Genomic DNA, 19,627 nt, shown 5'->3' with positions numbered 1-19,627 from the left:
AGAGTTATGAAAATACTAATATCTGCACATGCTCAGATTCTAACTGTGTACTGACTTATTAGGCTTGTCTCAACATGCATCTTCAAGTCGTCTGTTGAGAATGAGAAGGGCTTTAAGTCTTCTCGAACACTATGGGTTTTGTGGTCACTTAACGCCCTTATCATTCTCAACCGACGAAGTGTGGGACAAAAAAATTCAGTTACCTCTTCCAGTAACCCTCTCTTGGACGTTTTGTCACAGCATTCTACATGCACTATCCCTTTCTTGCATCTACCATGGGTATCTACCACAGCCTTACTGGATGTCTACAGGCCTAACTATCCCAATATGCCATGATCACACCAAACATCCATCCAAATCATTCTGCACTTATTTGAGGTGAGTGGGGGGAGACCCTGCTTTCCTCAGCATCCTTCTCTCAATCAATCATGTCGAAAACCTTCACACAGCTTTCCCAATCCACTTCAGCTACACGTTGAACAGACACAGCAGAGGTTGGTGTATCATTGGCATGGGTAGCTTCTTCACAAGTGTCATCATCAGCACTGGGAACTCTACAAGTGTCCAAAATGTCCTCCTCCTCAATTTGCTCTTCTTCACTTACACAAGTAGTATCAACCACAGTCTCATCTTTAAAACATGTTTGCATGTCACTTTCAGCACATTTTGTGACATTCCCTTCAGCTGGAGGCATCTTCTCTTGTTCTTCACATTCCATACTGTTCATAGTGTCATTGTCATTTTTCATGGTGTCAGTAGTGGAAACTGTACATGTGTCCACAATGTCATCCTCCACTATTTGCTCTCCTTCACTCACATCAGGTGTAGCATCAACTGCAGTCTTATCTTGAAAACATGTTTGCATGTCACTATCAGCACATTCCTCAACATTCACTCCTGCTGAAGGCATCCTCTGATTTTCCATTCTCTCTCCTGCCATATGACATGTACCTTCATTGTCACTGCTGATGTTGTTGTTACCCTCATCACACACTTCTGTGTGAGGAATAGTCCTTTCATGACTCGGAATGATTGCTCCAGCTGTGCTTGCAGTGACGCTCTCATCTAGTCTCTGCTCCACTATTCTCATGTCATCATCTTTCATGTGACTGTCTTCGCCATCACAGCCTTTGCTTGGCAATTTAATGGAGCCTACTTCCTTTTCCAGACTCATCTGGACAGCTGGATTGTCTGACACTATCTGACTTTCCTGATCAGGCAGGATTTTGTCATCAGCTGCTCTATCATTATCCAGTGCAATCACTCCTTCTTCATGCATGGCACGTGTGCAAACCAGTTCCCACTCTTGCACCTGGTCATGGGATGCTGTGTTCCTAATGAGAAAGTACATATTTTTCATCTGACTCACACTCCTAGCATATGTCTTCTCAAAGTGTTGTGGATTGACCCAAAACTCTTCCCGCTCCTCTGCAGTGAGAAAAGCTTCCAGTACACACTTGCGAACTGCTTCACGGCAATAAACAGGTGCCAAAACAGGGAACAAGGAATTTTGTTTAAGGAACTTTGCAGGATGGACATTGGTTACCTCTTGTGAGATGATCCATGTAATGCATGACCAAACATTCTCCCGATAATTTGACGGAGTCTTTATCACCTTTAGAACGGTCCTCTCCAGCAAGTTGATTTGGATTCCCAACACTCTTTGCCACTCACTGGCACTGCTGTAGGCCAACACCAATTGGTCATCATGTGTGAACAGATAATTTACAAGAACTCTCACGGTCGGGACAAGGCCAGCTGTTTGAAAGACCTCAATCAACTCTCTTAGCACTGATTCAAACAAGACCTTTGGAGATGCAGACTGGTCGTTGTTAAGCATCTCTGCCTTTTTTTCAAGATTACTCACAGTTTGAGCAACATATGTGTCCACTGCTATGTCCATCTTGTGCTTGAAACTTCTTTTGACAATGTCTTGCAGTTCAACTGTCAAGTTATAAATGAGGATCATGACATCCTTCCTTTCTAGTTCTTCTCCCGTTTTCCTGCAGTATCTTTGGAAGGCATCCATCACAATTTTTGCCTTTTTCACTTTCAATTGCTTGAAGTCACCATTCACAATGTTAATTCGATCAGCAGCAGTAACATGTGTCATCAACAGGGATCTCATTTCATTTACTCTGTCTGACAGATTCTGCATTTGTGGGTATGACATCACACTGTTCCCTTCATCTTTTTCATGACTGAAACCAACTATCCATTTCAGTTGGGTCTTCACATTGTTTTGAGCACTAATTAACCTGTCCTCAATCAATTTCTCCAATGATTTCATTGTGTCTTCGGTCGCCTTGTAGAGTTCAGAGACTGCAGCTTTAAGAGCTTCCGTTCGATGTGATGACATCAACTGTTCTCCTGAAGGAAATTCCAGCAATTCATCTCCACTGAAAATATACCAGATAAGTTCATCGATGACCTCATCCTGGTGCATGCAGCCTGTGCGAACATGTTCATGCACACAAGCCAGCACTGATTTCAAGACATATTCCTCAGTGGCTTTCTCTGTATTTTTACATGGGCCTGCATACGCACTTGATTCCACTGCATTGTCATCATCCTCAATGGATACCACGGGTTGGCACTCAATTTGGACTGACACACTCTCTTCTTGAACAAGTTGGTTTGGTGAGCTGGATTCTTTGGAGTCTTGATTGGACAATGACCCTGGCTTCACAACTGGTATGGTACTAATGGACAGTACTTGGTCACGCCATACATTCTTCAGAGCTGTATTCCAGGTCTCTTCTTGCCTGGATTCTGTGATCTTGCATATGTTCCAGAAAGCCTCCCTGATTACTATCATCTTCTCTGAAACACACAGAGAAGACCTGTACTGACCATCTGTACATGGCAGCAGATGGGCCATGAGTTTCTTGAGTACCTCTGATGGATTTTCATTACTTTGAGAAAGCTCTTGCATTAAGGCTTCAGGCAATTCAAGAAGTGCTTGTGTTGTTCCTGTTCGATCACACCGAGAGCTTAGTTGCTTTTTGCCAATGTTACTGTCAGTGCCCACACATTTTGGCGGTACTTGCCTGTCCTTTTTGAAATGGGCATTGACATCCTGATGACTGTCTGTACCTATGTCATTGTGGAATTTCTTCCATGTGGCCACACGCTGAGATGGGGATACCCTAGCAAGTGTGAAAGTGACATGTTTTAGAACTGCGATCCTCCTAGGATCAAAGTGACACATTCCTTGCAATCCAGTCATACTGCATGCCAATCTCTCCTCCTGAGAGAAAAACAAGGTAAGCAATTTGTTTGCAATGTATTTGCATCTGTCGATCTTTCTGGCTGGCAGTCTGTGTGCATTAACACCAAGGATGCCTTTACACAGTCTTGTTGTCATCTTCTTTCCATGTACAGCTCTCTCTCCGCTGGTGCTATAAGCAGTCAACCGTGCACACTTCTTCACTTGCCCTTGTTCCTGTTTATCTGTCCACCTGTCCCACAAGCTACTACTCTCTTGTCGGCTGAGTTCATGAAGGATGTGTCGGACCAGAGTTGTGAAGATGCTCCTTTCCACCAGACCAAATATATCACAAAATGTTGTGTAGCATGTCAAAAACTTCCCGTCATTCAATGCACTGTTTGCATCACTTGCATATTCAAGCAGCTCATCTTCTTCGAAGAGATTCCTCATCATCAGCTTCATCACAATTTTCACATCCCATGAAAAGTGTTCCAGCAACTTAACAAAGCCAGGATGAAAAGGGTTCTGGAGTGGTAGGGACAGTGGCTTGTCAACTTTTGACTGCTCTTCGATCCTTTGTCCTTCAAGCAATTTCTGCTGCTGTGCTTCAACCCTCCTTTCCATTCTCCTGTGCCTGTTTGTTTCTGTCTTTCTCTCTTCACATTTGCTGCTTGTGGGTATGTCCTTCTTCAAGGATCTGTTTGTTTCACTTTCCATCTCATGTGATTTCTCAAGTGTCTTGTCCACTTTCGACCACTCTTGCATGCTCTGCGCTTCAAGCGATTTCTGCTGCTGTGTTTCAACGTCCCTTTTCATTCTCCTGTGCTTGTCTGTTTCTGTCATTCCCTCTTCACATCTGCTGATAGTGGGCACACCCTTCTTCAAGGATCTGATAATTTCACCTTCCATGACATGTGATTTCTGAAGTGGCTTTTGCATTTTTGACTGCATTTCCATCCCATGTGCTTCGAGCAATTTCTGGTCTTGTGCTTCGAGCAATTTCTGGTCTTGTGCTCCCACCTTCCTCTCCTTTCTTCTGGAAGGCCTTTGCTTGGGCTGTAGCAAGCCACTCTTAATTGCTTTGTCTTTCAAGATTCTACAGACATGCTGTAGTATCTCCCAGCAAGTGTGCCATGATTTCTTTGTAGCATGGAGTGTTTCGGGAGGAAAGACCAAATGATACACTTGGCAAAGAATTGCCATCTTCATTTCACAGAACACTTTCTTCTTACTCAACTTCAAGTGGTAGAGATGAACAACTTCACTCTTTGTGTACAGACTCTGCACTATGAGTGTCAAGACCTGTGTTCTCTGTAGCTTTTCACGCCAGCATTTCCTCCTGAAATTTTCTGTCCAAGCTGCTTCCTGTGCTGTCATGACATATGATCCGAGTTTATGAAACTGCATGGTGCCATTGTGAAGATACTTGACATGTTTGTACGTCTTTAATGTGGAACGACCACTATTCAGAGTCTTCATGAAATGATGATGTGTCAATTCTGGCTCTACTGCTTCACTGAACACAAAGAAGGGCATCAATTCAGGATCCCAGTTGTTTTCTGATGATGACAATTTCACAGAAGCCATGTGTGGAACAGACAGCTTGGCTGTCAGAGATTTGTCTTTTTGAAGCATCCCTCTCAAAACATTGTTGACCTGTGCCCAGCACCAGGCCCATTCGATGGAAACCTGTTCCAATGTTGATTGTGGAAACAGCCAGAAGAATGCATATCTCAGTCTTGTCAACTTGGAGACAGTACATGGCAGCCCACTCAGTGCCATGAATATTGGGATGGCTGCGAGATCATCCTCTTTGAAGAGCTTTGACAGAAGTAACATGATGGCTGCTTTCTTGGCATATGACTCCTCACTGCCACTTAGGTTGGACCAGATATTGTCAATCTCTGACAGTTCTTCTGAGGTAGACACTGTGGCACCAAGTCTATCCACCGGGCAGGTTGCTCCAAAAACCAATGAAGTGCTCTCATCTGTGTCTTCACGTTTAATGTTGGAAGGTGAAACCATCTGTGGCATCAAAAGTGGCCGTTCCCAAACACAGTCCTCCTGTCTTTCCACAATTCGTTTCACATAATCAACACCTTGGTCCCATCTCCTGGCCCAAAGAGCATCTGATTCATCTGGAAAGGTCCATGAAAAGCATTGCCTTAGGAGTGCCAGGTACACTTGAATATCCTGGACTGAATTCGAGTGCCTGTCATCGGCAATGACCTTCTTAATGATATGCTTCAGGATATCTTCCCTTGACTCTTCTGAAGGATGGTTCTTGACAATGTCAAGATGAAGGGCAATCACATGATCAATAACATAGGCACCAAGGTTGTTTACAGGTCCATTGGCACTTTCTGGCAATCTCAGCTCTTGAGGAGGCACTCCTGTCTCCTCTGTCTGTTTCTCCTCTTTAACACTGTTACTTCCCATCATCAGTCCTGGTCGAAGTAGCTTCACCTTTACTGGGAAAGCGAGACACTGCACTTTACAAGCCTCCTCCTCTATTCTCAATAATATGTCTGATAGTACCATAGAGCAAAGTCTCCATTCCAAGCAGTGCCTTCCGTATGCTTGAGGAAACAGGAGGAAGAATGCTTGGCGCAGAAAGGCAAACTTCACTGGCATATCAGATCTATCATTGGTAGATGCTTTATTTGCACAAAGTAGAAGTTCCTCTGTTGACAGTACAGCCACTGTAAGTACCTCAAGAGCCTTTCTCCGTGAGCTGACAGGAAAGGGAAAAAGTTCCTTCATCCTGCAATAGTCTGCATGACTCATTACATATGCACCAAGCTCATGCTCCTCCATGAAATGTCCTGTTGTTTCGGCATGCCCTGTATCTGCATTGCAAACAAAGGATTCACAGAAATTTTGAATCAACTTATCTGCTCAAAAAAACAAAAACAAACAATATCTCTGCAATCCTCAAATTACTCAATGATAAAAGGAGCTGTCAGGCAAGAACACCCGTGAAATGACTCTCCATATCACACATTCATCATACTCTGACCTCTGCCATTGTCTCGCTTGTCTACTCCCTTAATTGTGTAAGACAGAATTTTTCTTAAACCTTTCAACGAATGCTCTCCAACTCTTCCTGCATTATACGCTGAATCCACATGTGTTTCAGGGAATTCAGTATAGATTTGATGTTATCCCTTTAGCCAGTGCCAAGGTGGTATAACTTTAGTTTCAGCTTATCTGTAGACTAAATATCATCTAATGACATTCCACTTGTATTTGATTGCAACCCATTATCATAATTACGACACATTCATATTTTCACATATTATTATTGTATTTTTCCATTTTGTTAAAATTATACATCCTTATGTCTTTTCTCTTTCTTTTTTTTTTTTTTTTTGGGGGGGGGGGAATGAAAAAACCGTGAAAATTGATAATTTTTGTGGCCCCAAAACAGGCCACCACCAGGAGAGGTTAGTAACGAGTCTTGCAATAGGATTGAAAAAAAAAAAGTACAATCCTTTTTTAAACCTGTGGTAGCATTTGCACGTACATACAATATACTTCAATTGTCAGTGATGATATTTTCACTTCATGATGATCCCATTGTACAAAAAATTTTCACAAAAGTTCCTCTTGTGACATGAAATCCATGGGAATTGAATGTATCCTCTGCAGATAACAATTAAAGTCTTGTGATATTGTAGTGCAACATCTTTTTCGGGTGAAGTGGAGGGAGGAGGAGATGGTTACAGCTCGTTATTCCGAAGGTTCGTTATTCCAAAGGCTCTTTAGTCCAAAGATTTGTTATTCCGAAGGTTCATTGTTCAGAATTTCATTTTCGGATGAACGAATCTTCGGAATAACACTACAAATGTTCAGATTAACAAACCCTTTTTCATTTTCGGATTATCAACGAACCTCTAGGTATAGGGAATTGTGTGTTTTGGATTAACGACCCTTCGGAATAACAAACCTTTGGAATAGCAAACCTTCGGAATAACGAACAGCCCCCGGAGGAGATCACACTTGCTAAATTATGTTTCAATAAGAAATATACATTTTACAAGATTTGAAGCACATCTGTATTAGCAATTCATCTGAAATTAGTGTTAAACTTTTGATCTCAGTAAACACAATTTACCTCCAGAATTCATAACTTTCAATGCTACAACCTTCATCGACCATCAAAGATCACGGTGAAAACACTAACAGTGCACTGCAGCCTTGATAATTCTGCTGATAATTCTGGAGATGAATAGTGTGCACTGAAATCAAAAGTTAAACACTGATTTCAGATGATAGTTATTATCATAGTTTTTTTTTTTTTTTGTTTAGAAATCAATGGGACAGTTATGAAGAGATCACAAATTTGCATTCACCAGCTGGCATGAATTCTTTGACAACATTGGGCAGGAGAGATTCTCACCTCTGTTGCTTGACACCAAGCCATCTTGTTTCCTCTGGAGATTACTCTCTTCATACTGGTGGGGAGACATGAAGCAATCCTCATCATTGCCAAGCTGGTTTCTGAGTCTCGACTGCAGCCGTCTCTCCTTTGCTGTGCGATAAAGCATAGTCCTCACATTACATGCTTCTCGACTCTGTTTGTACCACTGACACCTGGTAACTGCAAAATATGCGTGGCACAAGACAAACAACCTTGACTTACAAAATGGAGGATATGATGAGCTCCCTGTTGGACTGCTGTAGGTCCGCTCCTCTTCTGAGAATAGCACAGCAGCTAGTTTGTTTACCTTCTGACATGCCGACAAACCAACAGATGCAAGGCTAACTACAGCCTCATGCACTTCCTTGGCTTCCTCAATTCCGAACTGATGCAATGGCAAACTGCAAACCTCATTGATGAGCTTTTTCAAATGTTGTACATCGGCATGTTTCTTGAGCTTAATTTTGTACACACGAGCATAGAGTCTCTTGAAAACTCGAAACTGCCTCTTGGTGAGTTTACGTGCTAATATATTGAAAGAATGTAGTGCGCCAACACAGTGCTTCACAATTTCCACAACAACGTACAGTTTGTGTCCTGAGACTGCTTGCAATTTCTGGACAAGAATATCTTCTGCCATGATTTCTGCCTCCGTTTGAACAGTCTGATTTGTCTCCACCTCCTCATCCTCTTCCTCACTGTGCACATTCTTCCCTTTCTTACAAAATTCTGCCCTCTCCTCAAAGTGAGCCTTTCTTTTCCTCCGAGATGTTTCCAACTTCTCATCAATAGAATATTCCATCTGTTTAGAGACTGCAGTGGTTCCCGTAGGGATTGGAGAGCTGGCAACATTCTGGACAGAAGGGGCAGGTATTTCTGTCCTAGGATTGGGGTTGACCAAAATTAAAGATGTCCCAGAAGGTGAGATAGCAACATTGACAGAAGGCAAGCCTGCACCAGACAATCTCACACCTTGGCTAGGGCCAGCACAGACTAGATTTGACACAGCACCAGAATGAGCATGACTTTCGAGAACTGGCCCTTGCCAATTTTGTATGAGAGAGGCTTGTGGAGGGGGTAATGCATTCATTCCTTGGAAATTGCCAGGAGGATATGGCAGGACTGTGACAGTAGTTGGTTGGCTTTGAAAGGAAGGTCTCTGTACTGTTCCTGTGCCACTGACTAGCACATAGGGGGTGTGTGGCTGGCTACCTTGATATCCTGGAGTTACTGGCCTTTGGATGGGGCTCATTAACTGGCTAATTTCCAGTCTGGGGTAATCTGTAATATTTGCTGTGTGCAAAGTTACAGGTGTTGGTACTTGCAATGATTGACTCATATGGCTCGAGTTCACACTATTTGAAAAGTGAGATGAAGAAGTTGTTTGCGGGGCAGAAACACTTTCGACAACTGACTGTGAGAGAGTTGCAAGATCCTGCTCCTGTACAGACACCTGACCTGCACCAAAGGTTGATGGCAAATTTTGAGGGATGTTTTTTTCAGGGGCTGGGTAAGCTTTTGATAATATAGTTGGTGCAGCATCTGTAGAACAGTTTGTACCACTTTGAGCCAACTGTAATAATGCATTCATCGCAATTTCGGGAAGACCCTGCCTGGAAGCCTGAGACTGATTCTCGATTGCTGAATTAATCATCTGTTTTTTTGCTTCATTGTTTGTGTCCTCCAGCATTTTCCTCTTACTTGACATGACACCATACTCACTGCTTGGGCCAATAGACAAATCCGTCCTGTTGCCCTCGGAAAGCACATCTTTTGAATGCATTTGTGGTGTCATATGACTTTGGCTTCCACTACTTGCAGGATTCTGGGTAGTAGTCACAGGTTTTTCTTCATATTCTTCTACAGCCAAGGATGAAATGCTTTTCACTTTGCAGACTTCTAGCACCTCAATATCAGGAGCATTTCTTGTCTCTGAAATTTGATTTGTCTCTCCATTGCAAGTTCCACCATACTCTCTCACATGCTCTGTACTTGGACTGAGACTGACTGTCCGTGTTGGAATGCTTTCTGTGGGTTTGACAGATGCGAGATCCGATTTCCAATGTGGGAAGAGCTTTTCCATGTACTGTGTTCTCCGAACCAAAGCCTCTGTGTCTATCTGCTTAAGGCAACTGCTCCACACTTCCTGTTCACAAGCCAGTGGAAGTTTGTAGATCCTGAGGAAAGCATCGCGAAGGGCATCCAGTTTATGCTCAGGCAGAGGCTGGAAGCCATCTGTTCCACTTGAATTGAAGAATGTCCTTTCATTGTCATTCAGAATGTGCCGTGAAAGCTGCTGAATGATATGAAAGATGTCATGACCACAATCATGTGCCACACGATGGATGACTTCCTCTGGCACACGACAGTGCTCTGATCGCAGCTTATCTCCAGCCCTGTCAATGAAGCTGCAATAGCTCTGCCAGGCTTGGGTCTTGTCAGAGTCCTCGACCTTAAAAGCTTTGAAAAAGATTCGCTGAAGTCTCACCAATTTTTCCTTGTTTAGCTGGCCCCATCTATAGGAGCCACTTGTGTTACAGACAATCCTCTCCAAGTCCGAGAAGTGAGATTCCAGGAGGAACTTCTTTACTGAATCTGGATCTGTCTTGGCGGGACCCTGCAACATGCAGAGAACACTGTCTGGGAATTCTCCTTGGCTAGAAATGGATCCTGAAGCACAGCCAAATCTGATATTTGCCATTGTGATATCGCCTTTGTCACCTTGACTGTTCAGGAATCTGATGGCTCATCTGTAAAAGAAAATACCATATCCAAGTGTGAGATAAAAGGGATAAACTTTTGCAAAAATCAGGCTGCTTTAACTACCACATGCATGGGAAATGCTGTCTTATCATAAGACAAAGCATACCAGTATGTGACCGTTCATTACAAAACAAACAAAAATTCCTCACCCCTTGATTTTGTGTGAGGACTAAAAAAAGGTGGAATGGGTCAGTTTTTCCTCTTATCTGAAAGCGCTATCCTTCTGCATTAATCTTTTAGTTTGGGATCATAACATGAGTGGGAAGTGTATTTTCACTAGTCTTTCTACAACCCCCCCCCCCTTTTTTTTGGGGGGGGGGGGGGGAGTGGAGTAGAATGATCAGGTATGTCGTAGAGGCCCACTTTTCATTTCTTGAAATCCTTTGCTAACTCTTCACTTTCAAGTCTCATAACTTTTGAGGGCATAATGCTACTGCTTTGAAAGTTGGCATTAATCATGGACAGAATGTGTTGATACAACATGCCTAATATCAGCATAATCTGATAATTCTCTTCATTGTCGTTGCTCCAGTGGTTTACATCCTGTGTTTTGTGTCTTTCATCGCACAGCTAGCACGGCTTGGTATAAGATTAAGTGCTTGAATAGACGGTGTACTTCAAAGCCTCTTTTCTTAGTTCACACTTTTCAGTTCACACAGAGTTTGTGCTTTCTTTCCAGTATCTAGATAGGTTTGGGGAGTCTATTTGACTTGGGTCATACATCATTTTAAAGCTTACAGTCTGCTCTTTCAGAATCTACCCTTTACTAAAAATCCACTTCTGGCAACTTTTTGTTGGTTTTGTGATGCAGGGTCACACATGAACCAGTAACTTCCAGAATAATCTAGATGCTGAAGAAAAGTAGGAAAGAATGCAGTCTTGACATGTGATAAAACTTGACATAAAAATATTAAGATACTCCTAGGATGTATCAGGGCAATTACCCCCCCCCCCCCCCCACTAAATTCTGGCTAGTGGTAAGGTTAGAGTAAAGATTAGGGATGGGGTTTGGTTTAGGGTTAGTAGTTTGGGTTAGGGTTAGGATTAGGTTCAGGATTAGGATTAGAATTAGGGCCATGGGAAGGGTCCGTGGTAATTGCCCAGGGGGTTATTGCCCAGGGGGTTATTGCCCTAGACCCCCCCCCCCCCCCCCCCCCCCGGAAAATACCATGTTCCACATCTCACATTGCCTGAAGCCTGTCAGTCATTAGCCACTGGGATTAACAAAGGTTACATATATACGTAGCTTTGCATGCAGAGCCTGAAATTCAAAATTGTTTATAAAAATCAATTCTTGGAGCGTAGTGCCCACATAAGTCTCCTCTTCCACACCTTATTTTTTTACCATTGTGATTACTTGCCTAGTGCAGTGTGTGAATACTACACACACACAGGGTCAGGGAATTTCGAAATGATTGTGTTTTACCAACACCATATCACAATATTCAACCCCAGAGGCCAGGTCTGTTGTATACTGTAAAAGTGGAAATTTTCGCGGTGTTGAAATTTTCGCGCATTTTGCACAACCAGAAACTAGCGCGAAAATAAAAGCACGCGAATATTTTTGCTTGCCATATGTTCCTATGCATGATGTCTTGATTCTGCTGAATTAAAAACACGCGAAACTCTTCTTACCTGGCCAAGCGTGAAAAATTAGTCGGGCGAAAATATCCACTTTTACAGTATGTTGACAATGTGAGACCACAGTTTCAAATGACTCGTATGACACGTTTGAAGGTTTCATGGCACAACTGCAAATGGGTTAGTGCTTGTGCAATCCTGGAACCAGATCCAGAACCAGAACCCCTCCCCCCCCCCCCCCCCCCTCTTTTCGCACCAGCAAACCTTCAGAATAACAAACCTTATTTTGTTTTCGGTTAACAAACACTTGGAATAATGAGCCTTTACTTCATTTTCAAATTGATAAACCCTTCAGAATAGTGAGCTTTTAGGATAATGAACTGTACCCATTGGTAACCATGTTTTCATCATTTCTTAAAGTTGTATTGTGATACATAAACTGAAAAGTTCAGCACATGTACATTGTCTTTCCCACAAATTTGGTCATGAAAAACTCTTGAGCATAAACATGGGGAAAGAGCCACACTATGCCTACACCCAGAGTTCAAATTTTCGAGTCTATGGGTCTGGATTCTTTCTCTGTTATAGATCTCAAAATCTCGCTTTTTTGCAATAAGTGCATTGCCACCATGAATCTGTGCCTACTTGAAATGTGTGTAACTCGAACATTGCTACATGTACAATTTTGTATGTATGTTACAGTAAGCGTGTTCTAGATAACAGGGAGTGAGATTTGGATCATGTTCCTAATCTTACTCTTAAAATCGCCATTCAAAGAAGAGAAAATTCTACTGAACACCTGTAATTACAACTGAAACATCCATTTTTCTTGGCAGCCATTCACACATTTGCAAACCTCAAATACGCGCAGCCTGAACTCCCAAGTTCATTGACCCTACCTGCCAAAATATCAAAATCCTTCATAAATTCCCCCAAAATTCTCGGATCACTACCAAAAGTTGAAATTTTGTTACTTGTGTCATTTTCAACCTTTCCAGTAAGTTTCATCACAATCCATTCACTACTTTTTGAGTTATTTTGCACAGGGACAAACGAACTAACTAACAAACGGTAACAAAAACATAACCTCTCCCCTTGGCGGAGGTAATTACTGCATCCCCATGAACAGCATTTTGATGCGGATTGACTCTGCTTTTGCAATTTAAGCTTATGTGCACCCTGAAATTGGCAGAGCAGGGAGTACCGCAACTTTTGTGTACAACTTCATGTAAAGTTGAAAGTTGGCTGTGTTGTTTCAAATGAGAAGCCTTTTCTGGGGGAGAAATAAAAATGGTTGTACTCGACTTCTCATATAGCATTCATGCATCAATGTCCAGGACAATGCTGACACATGAATCTGGCCATGGACAACAACTGTAAATATGCAATGCTGGGCAATGTGTCATCAATGCGTGTGCTTGCACATGAACAATTGTGCCGAAAAAGCCTTTAAGGTAGATATAATGGAGATCTTCTATTCCATGCAAATGGAATTAATTTCATCTTCTGTTTGGTGCAGTGTACCATAGTAAACACTGTAAAATAGATGTTGTATTTAAAGTGCTGCCAGGGCCCGGGGTGTGACTTATTTTTCCCCACGTACAAACTTTTTGTCCGTGGTGAAAAATATCAACAAAAGGAAAAAAAAAGATTATTTAGCATTCGGAGTTGAGGTCGCTCGCAGACTGAAGTGGTAATAAGATTTTTCTTTCAAGGGTTTGAAGGGGAAGTGCGTTCACACAACGCATCCCCCCATCCCCCCCCCCCCCCCCCCCGTGATGCAACAAAAAAACAAAAACAAAAACAAAAACACTGCAGCAAAACAGTAAACTACTTGCTACTTTAATGCTAGCTCTGCCAACATTGCATCTGCACTTGCCTCTTGGAAGGTGAAACAAAATGTTCGCAATGAAAAATTAAACAGCAATGATAGCACCAGCAGATAGAGGGATACTCAATACCATGCCTGCCAGCTAGGCCAGGCTGGTGGAAATTTCCCCTGAACTTCAAAGCATGCCCGACAGCTACCTGACAAAACTACTGGGCAAATGACTTTGCACGGGGATTGTAAATTGCATGGATTGGGAGGAAATGAATTTTTAACCAATTTGGTCTCATTTTTATAATTGAGACTAACTGCTGTATTCAAAGAAGAGCACTGTCTTCTTTATACATGTCCCACAGAATAGAGTTCTGTGGTATGTCCACAGGCGTGCTGTTGTAAACGCGGTGCGCTTAATCTTCATTCAAGGCAGCGAAGGGAATATCCAAAGGTTATGATGTGGACATCATAACCCTTTGGATATTCCCTTCGCTGCCTTGAATAACGACTAAGTGCACCGCGTTTACAACAGAACACCTGTGGACACACAGAAGACAGTGCTCTCCTTTGTATAGAAGTACAGGGATATAAAAAAAGAGACCAAATTGGTAAAAAATTCATTTATTATGACTAAGCTACTCATTTGGAAATGCTATCATAGCTTGATATGCATATGCCCGACAAACAAAATGACACCAAAAAGGTTTTGCCACTTCAGGTGGTACCAATAACCCATTTTTCAGGTCTTGGCCAATGGACTAATCAGACCATTTGGAGTAATTGCAAACATCAAAATACTATTTTGTCCTTCATTTGGCCTGAAAGAAAAACATCGAACAGACAAGATGTGTATCAGAAATATTTACTCAGGAAGGCAAAAAGATACATATCTCTTAAATGAAAAAAGAAATCATTAATCAAATATTCAGGAAAAAAGTAAAAGAAAGCTTTTATCTCGGTCATAAAGGAGTCTGAGCTAGAAAGACTACATGCACCACTGACGTTGTCCCATAGACCATGCCCTGTCGCTGCGCAAGGAGCGGCTACAATGGTGGATTATGCAATGTACATGTTGGTACATGCAAAGACCCAGAAAGGAGCTGCTTTGGCAGACTCCTTTACAACTGACAAGGTTTTGTGCTTGCAGCTGGCTAAAGTTGGTGAGAGTTTCTTGACAATGCCAAAGCTGACAGGTTCTTGTGGTTTTGTGCTTGGCAAAACTGTGGGACACTTCTCAAATTTCCAAAGAAATTGAATTATCTCTGAATTGCACAGTTGTTAGACCTTACCCAGTACTAATTAACTAAATACATGTGCGTTGTTATTTCTGCGTACAGATATTTTTTGTGAATGAGGAGGTCATGAACATTTTTGTGGGATGTTGTTGACTCAAACTGACACAGTGGCCTTCCTTTAAAAAAAGTGCAAGTGCTACCGGTACTAGCTACGGTGACATTTTCATAAGTTGTTAGATTTGTGGTCCAACAGTGACTCCCAAAATTTGTGAAAATTAAATCCTCATGAAAATAACAGCTTATACGGTACCAGGTACAAATGTAGTCTATTTCATTGTTGAGAATTTGAGGAGGGATCATTGTAACAACACAATTAGACCATGGTAGCTCAATAGAGGCTCATCAGTTCCTTGATAAATGGTTCAATCACAGCTAATCAACTCAAAATGCAGTCAAATCCAGCATTTGCAGACAGGTTTACTGTGGTCCCGTCACCTAGCTGGTTCTCACTTAGCTCACTTCTCTTGTGCAGTCTTATAGACCGATTCTGTGATGCGCTATGTGTATTTTTGGCATGGGCAGCGCCATTAACGTGGTGTCTTAGACGACCCCCCCTCCCCTCTCCCCCACCCCCTTCCGCGCGCGGAATGAAAAACTGATGCATGGTCATTTTAGCCAATAGGCGTCTTGTACTGAGTGCGCAAACGCTTGCTTAGTGCGCGAACCTCTGTTACATGTGCGCGATAAACACGTTGCCCGTGGGGTGGGGGAGAGGAGGGGGGGTCGGCTAAGACACCTCAAAATGAGCTTATGGCTGCGCCCAGAGCCACAAATTGTCTGCTGCCCTCAACGAACCCGAATCGGTCTATAGAACATCTTTACGTCACAGTGGTCAGGTAATGGAAGGTTTAAATGTCATAATGCTCAAGGCCCAGTCAAGCTACTGTATACGCTATAATTTTCGCGTACATAAATTTTCGCGAATTGCCGATGTCACACATTTTCGCGAGTGGTTAAATTCGCGATTGGGGGACCAGAGAAAATATGAAGTGGCAAAGAAAGTGTGAATTTTCTACTTACTAGCATATAAGAATGATACTAGTTATACACTGCATGAAAAAGACTTGCCAAACTCTGCGAACTAGTAAGTTAGAATTCAACATTTTTGAAGTGGTTAAGTCCATCGCGCTAGATTTCTGATGAGTGGTCCCCTTGCGATAATGGATTGGCTCTCTACAGTATTCGTAAGTATAGACGTGGACGTGCGTAAACAAGCTTAGCCAGTATGGTCTGTTCGGTAAGCCGTGACATGGTATTCTAGTACTGAAATGTTCGTATCATCAAGGCAAGGGATTCATTTTGGAAGGCAATATTTTCGCGTGTTGTTAATTTCGCGAATAGCTCCCGACTCGCGAAATTCGCGAAAATAAAACCCCCGCGAAATATATAGCGTATACAGTACTAGTATTTTGAAGTTAGTCTGCACTCAAGTTCCCATTGTTTATTTTGTGAATAACAAAAAGGTCTAGACTCTACATAATGGTTCAAATATATCATCATAGAAACTTTAGTACCAGGTATCTAAACAATTAACCACATTGCGTTTCTGAAAATGCAAAATGCGTTATAAAGAATAAAAAATACCCCAGATAGAGAATCTCTGATATGATTAACTATACACAGCCCATTCGCTGCATCAATGGCGTCTGCTCGGGCTATTGATATGAAATGAGAAGATACCAGTAAATTTACTATGACTTGAACGTAGACTGAAATCAGATGACTGGATGTGATGAAGAGTGCCCTCCGGCCCTCCCTCTTCAATTTTGGACGCCTCATTTGTATGCACGCATACGGCTTGACCGGCAAGTATGTCTAATTCCGCAAAAATTTCTCATTTACTAGTAATGACATTTGCTGGGTCAGTTTTTCGAAAAAATGACCCAGCAAATGTCATTACTATAAATGAGAAGTTTTTCGCGGAATTAGACATAAATTTACTTGTCGGTTAAGCATATGGCGACTGCTTACACTATAAAATTTCTTTTCTGCAACCACACTCGAGTGTGTGGCTGGATGGATGGTGTGTGGATTTGTAATCATGAAGTTGTAACGTTAGGCCTAATAATACACCGCCATCAGTTGTGTATCAAAGGAAGATGATTAAATTTAGAACTCTAACTCTAACGTTAGGTGGCTTTAGGGTTTGAAATTAAAACTCAAAGGGTAAGTCACTAAGAAGGTAATAAAGTTTAAGGTTTATACATGTATTATGAGGGTTAGGGTTAGGTTAGCATGGTTAGAGAGGGGCTGCTGTGGGCAAAGAAAGTCAGATGCCTCACATGCGTGTGTCTTTACCATCCAGCCACACGAGTGTGGTTGTAGCCATGGCCCTAATTGCTGGATACAGCCACACTCGTGTGTAATGTATATACACACACACGAAGAAGCTTTTTATTGCGTAGCGGGGAACACGCGGCAATGTGTGTGACCACATCAACTGGCGATCATGCACCACCGCAAAGCGATGAACATGAGCCTGCCTCCTAGATTAATCCCATTTAATATTATCGCACCATCTAGACAAATTTACTTTTTTCATTTTTAACTTTATTCTCATTTTCTTGATTTGATGAGGTGAATTTAAAGTTACAATTGATTTCGGACTTTTGATTTTACGACTGATCATACATTGTGTCGTTATTGAGACTTCGCCTTCGTTTGTTCGGGTACTTGCAAATCGCGCATCCACGATCCAGTGTACACAGGCAGCCGGCGCGCGGGTCCAGGTCCCTGCTGGGCTGGGGCGGGCGGCACAACTGCGCTGGCTAGGCTGCAGCTGCGCTGAGCGATTGCTAGCCCACAACCGGCAGTTTAGCGATGTCAATCCAAAGTCCCCCAGCCCAATTTTGCGGCAGTTGTACCCTTTGCTATTAATTCTAAACCCATCCATTTTATATCAAGCAAACACGATGAGAATGGAGCAAAAATATATTTGTAAAATAACAATATTAAAAGGTACCTGGTCAGTGGTATGAAAATGAGGTTACTTTCATCACTTTGTGAGCAAGCTGATTGTGTGGCGTTTATGTGTTTGACAGGCACGCACGGTGATCATCTTCTCCATACCGTTTGTGTAACCCTGTGTACGTACATTACACACGAGTGTGGCTGTATCCAGCGACTCGAGTCATGGCTACAACTACGTCTAAAACTTACCGAAATCTATGGCTGAAATCAGGTCTGTAAACGTCCTTACTGCTTCACTCCTCATCTGCGTGTTATATGAATGGCATTCACTCTCGTATACTACAACGTAGGTAGTCGGGGCGGAAGTGATGAGATAGTCGGATGACCCCGACTAAAAAAGTTCAAATCATTGCCGGTGCAGCACGCGCGGATCTACTACAAGCTTTACGTAACACATGAAACGCACGGGCGCACGGGCGTACGTAAAAAGCAACCACTTCTGAATGCGCATGCGTGGTAGTTTGTTGCTTTTGTGAAGCTCTCGAAGGAAAAGATGCCACCGCACGATCTACTCCGAAAAATTCAACAATAAGGTCTGGATACCAACAAAACGCCGAATTCAACTCAACCATCAGGAAAATACGCTGTAGGTAAGTGTTGCAAATTATATTACTCTTAAAATCATACAAAATAAAAGGTATTTTATGTGATTTTGCCGTCAATAGTGACGGTCGTTTACAACGTTGAAACACTAACACATGTCAGACCCTGTGCGCAGCACAGTGTCTGGTCAGGCTAGGCTACAACCACACTCGTGTGGCTGGATGGTAAAGACACACGCGTGTGCTTGTATACACTGCCAATAATTTAAGCCTCGGATAGGCTCTGACTTAGACTAGTATTAGTATATTAAACCCCGGATTGCACGCCATGCACGTATTACTTCAAGTCCAACAAATTGCACGCAAACGCACACTAGTACGAGAGTAGTTCAGCAAGTAGAAACTAGAATGTATAGAATCGCTAAATTACTTGGGGTGACCCGCACCTTGCCATAGACAGTTAATGTTTATGCATACATTTTGAATCACATTTCGTTCCTGAAATTCTATGAAATCCCATGGCCATGTACATACTGGAAAAATGCTGAAGATTCCAATGGAACCACAAATTTAAAAAAGCTACAATACACAAGCTGTACGACGGCTCTGACTCTGAGAGCCCTAACTCATGAACTTGCTTAGCCTGTAACCTTGCTAACGTACCAGCACTGCAGTCTATCACCGAGTCGTAGCTTTTGTCGCAGCCACCATCATCCGATAGACTCTCAAGCTATCCTATCTTGATTTCCATCCTGGTTACAGGCCAAAATTCATGAGGATACGAGTTGGAAGCCACACGTGCGAGGCACTCTGGGTCCGATCCGACGTCCCAGACGTGTGGCCGTGGGTGTAATGTTGACTTCAATGCTAACGCGCTATAGCTAGCTAGCATGCATGTCGAATGGTGTGTGCCGCGACTGGGCATGGGTGTTACAACATGGACGCGGCGGCGCGGCGGCACATGACTAAATCACAGAGGGCGAAGTACTATGGAAAGCCATCGCAGCTACTTGTCTTGTC

At 42.6% G+C, this 19,627-nt stretch overlaps 1 protein-coding gene across 1 annotated transcript; it reads right to left on the bottom strand.

The window, feature by feature from the left end:
* Positions 1-418: 418 nt before the first annotated feature.
* Positions 419-19,424, bottom strand: LOC139714605 (uncharacterized). Its single transcript, XM_071626285.1, has 3 exons — positions 19,271-19,424; positions 7,614-10,384; positions 419-6,060 (listed from the first exon to the last, which is right to left on the bottom strand). The coding sequence occupies exons 2-3, from the start codon at positions 10,333-10,335 to the stop codon at positions 419-421; spliced, it is 8,364 nt and encodes a 2,787-aa protein (XP_071482386.1). The 5' UTR covers positions 10,336-10,384; positions 19,271-19,424.
* Between the last annotated feature and the right edge of the window lie 203 nt (positions 19,425-19,627).

The sequence above is a fragment of the Diadema antillarum genome, unplaced genomic scaffold, assembly GCF_040938485.1.
Source record: "Diadema antillarum isolate AM-2024a unplaced genomic scaffold, OU_Dant_1.0 seq00002334_RagTag, whole genome shotgun sequence".
NCBI classification, from domain to species: Eukaryota; Metazoa; Echinodermata; class Echinoidea; order Diadematoida; family Diadematidae; genus Diadema; species Diadema antillarum.
Note: the sequence above shows the minus strand (reverse complement) of the source record. Positions and strands in the feature narration are given on the sequence as shown.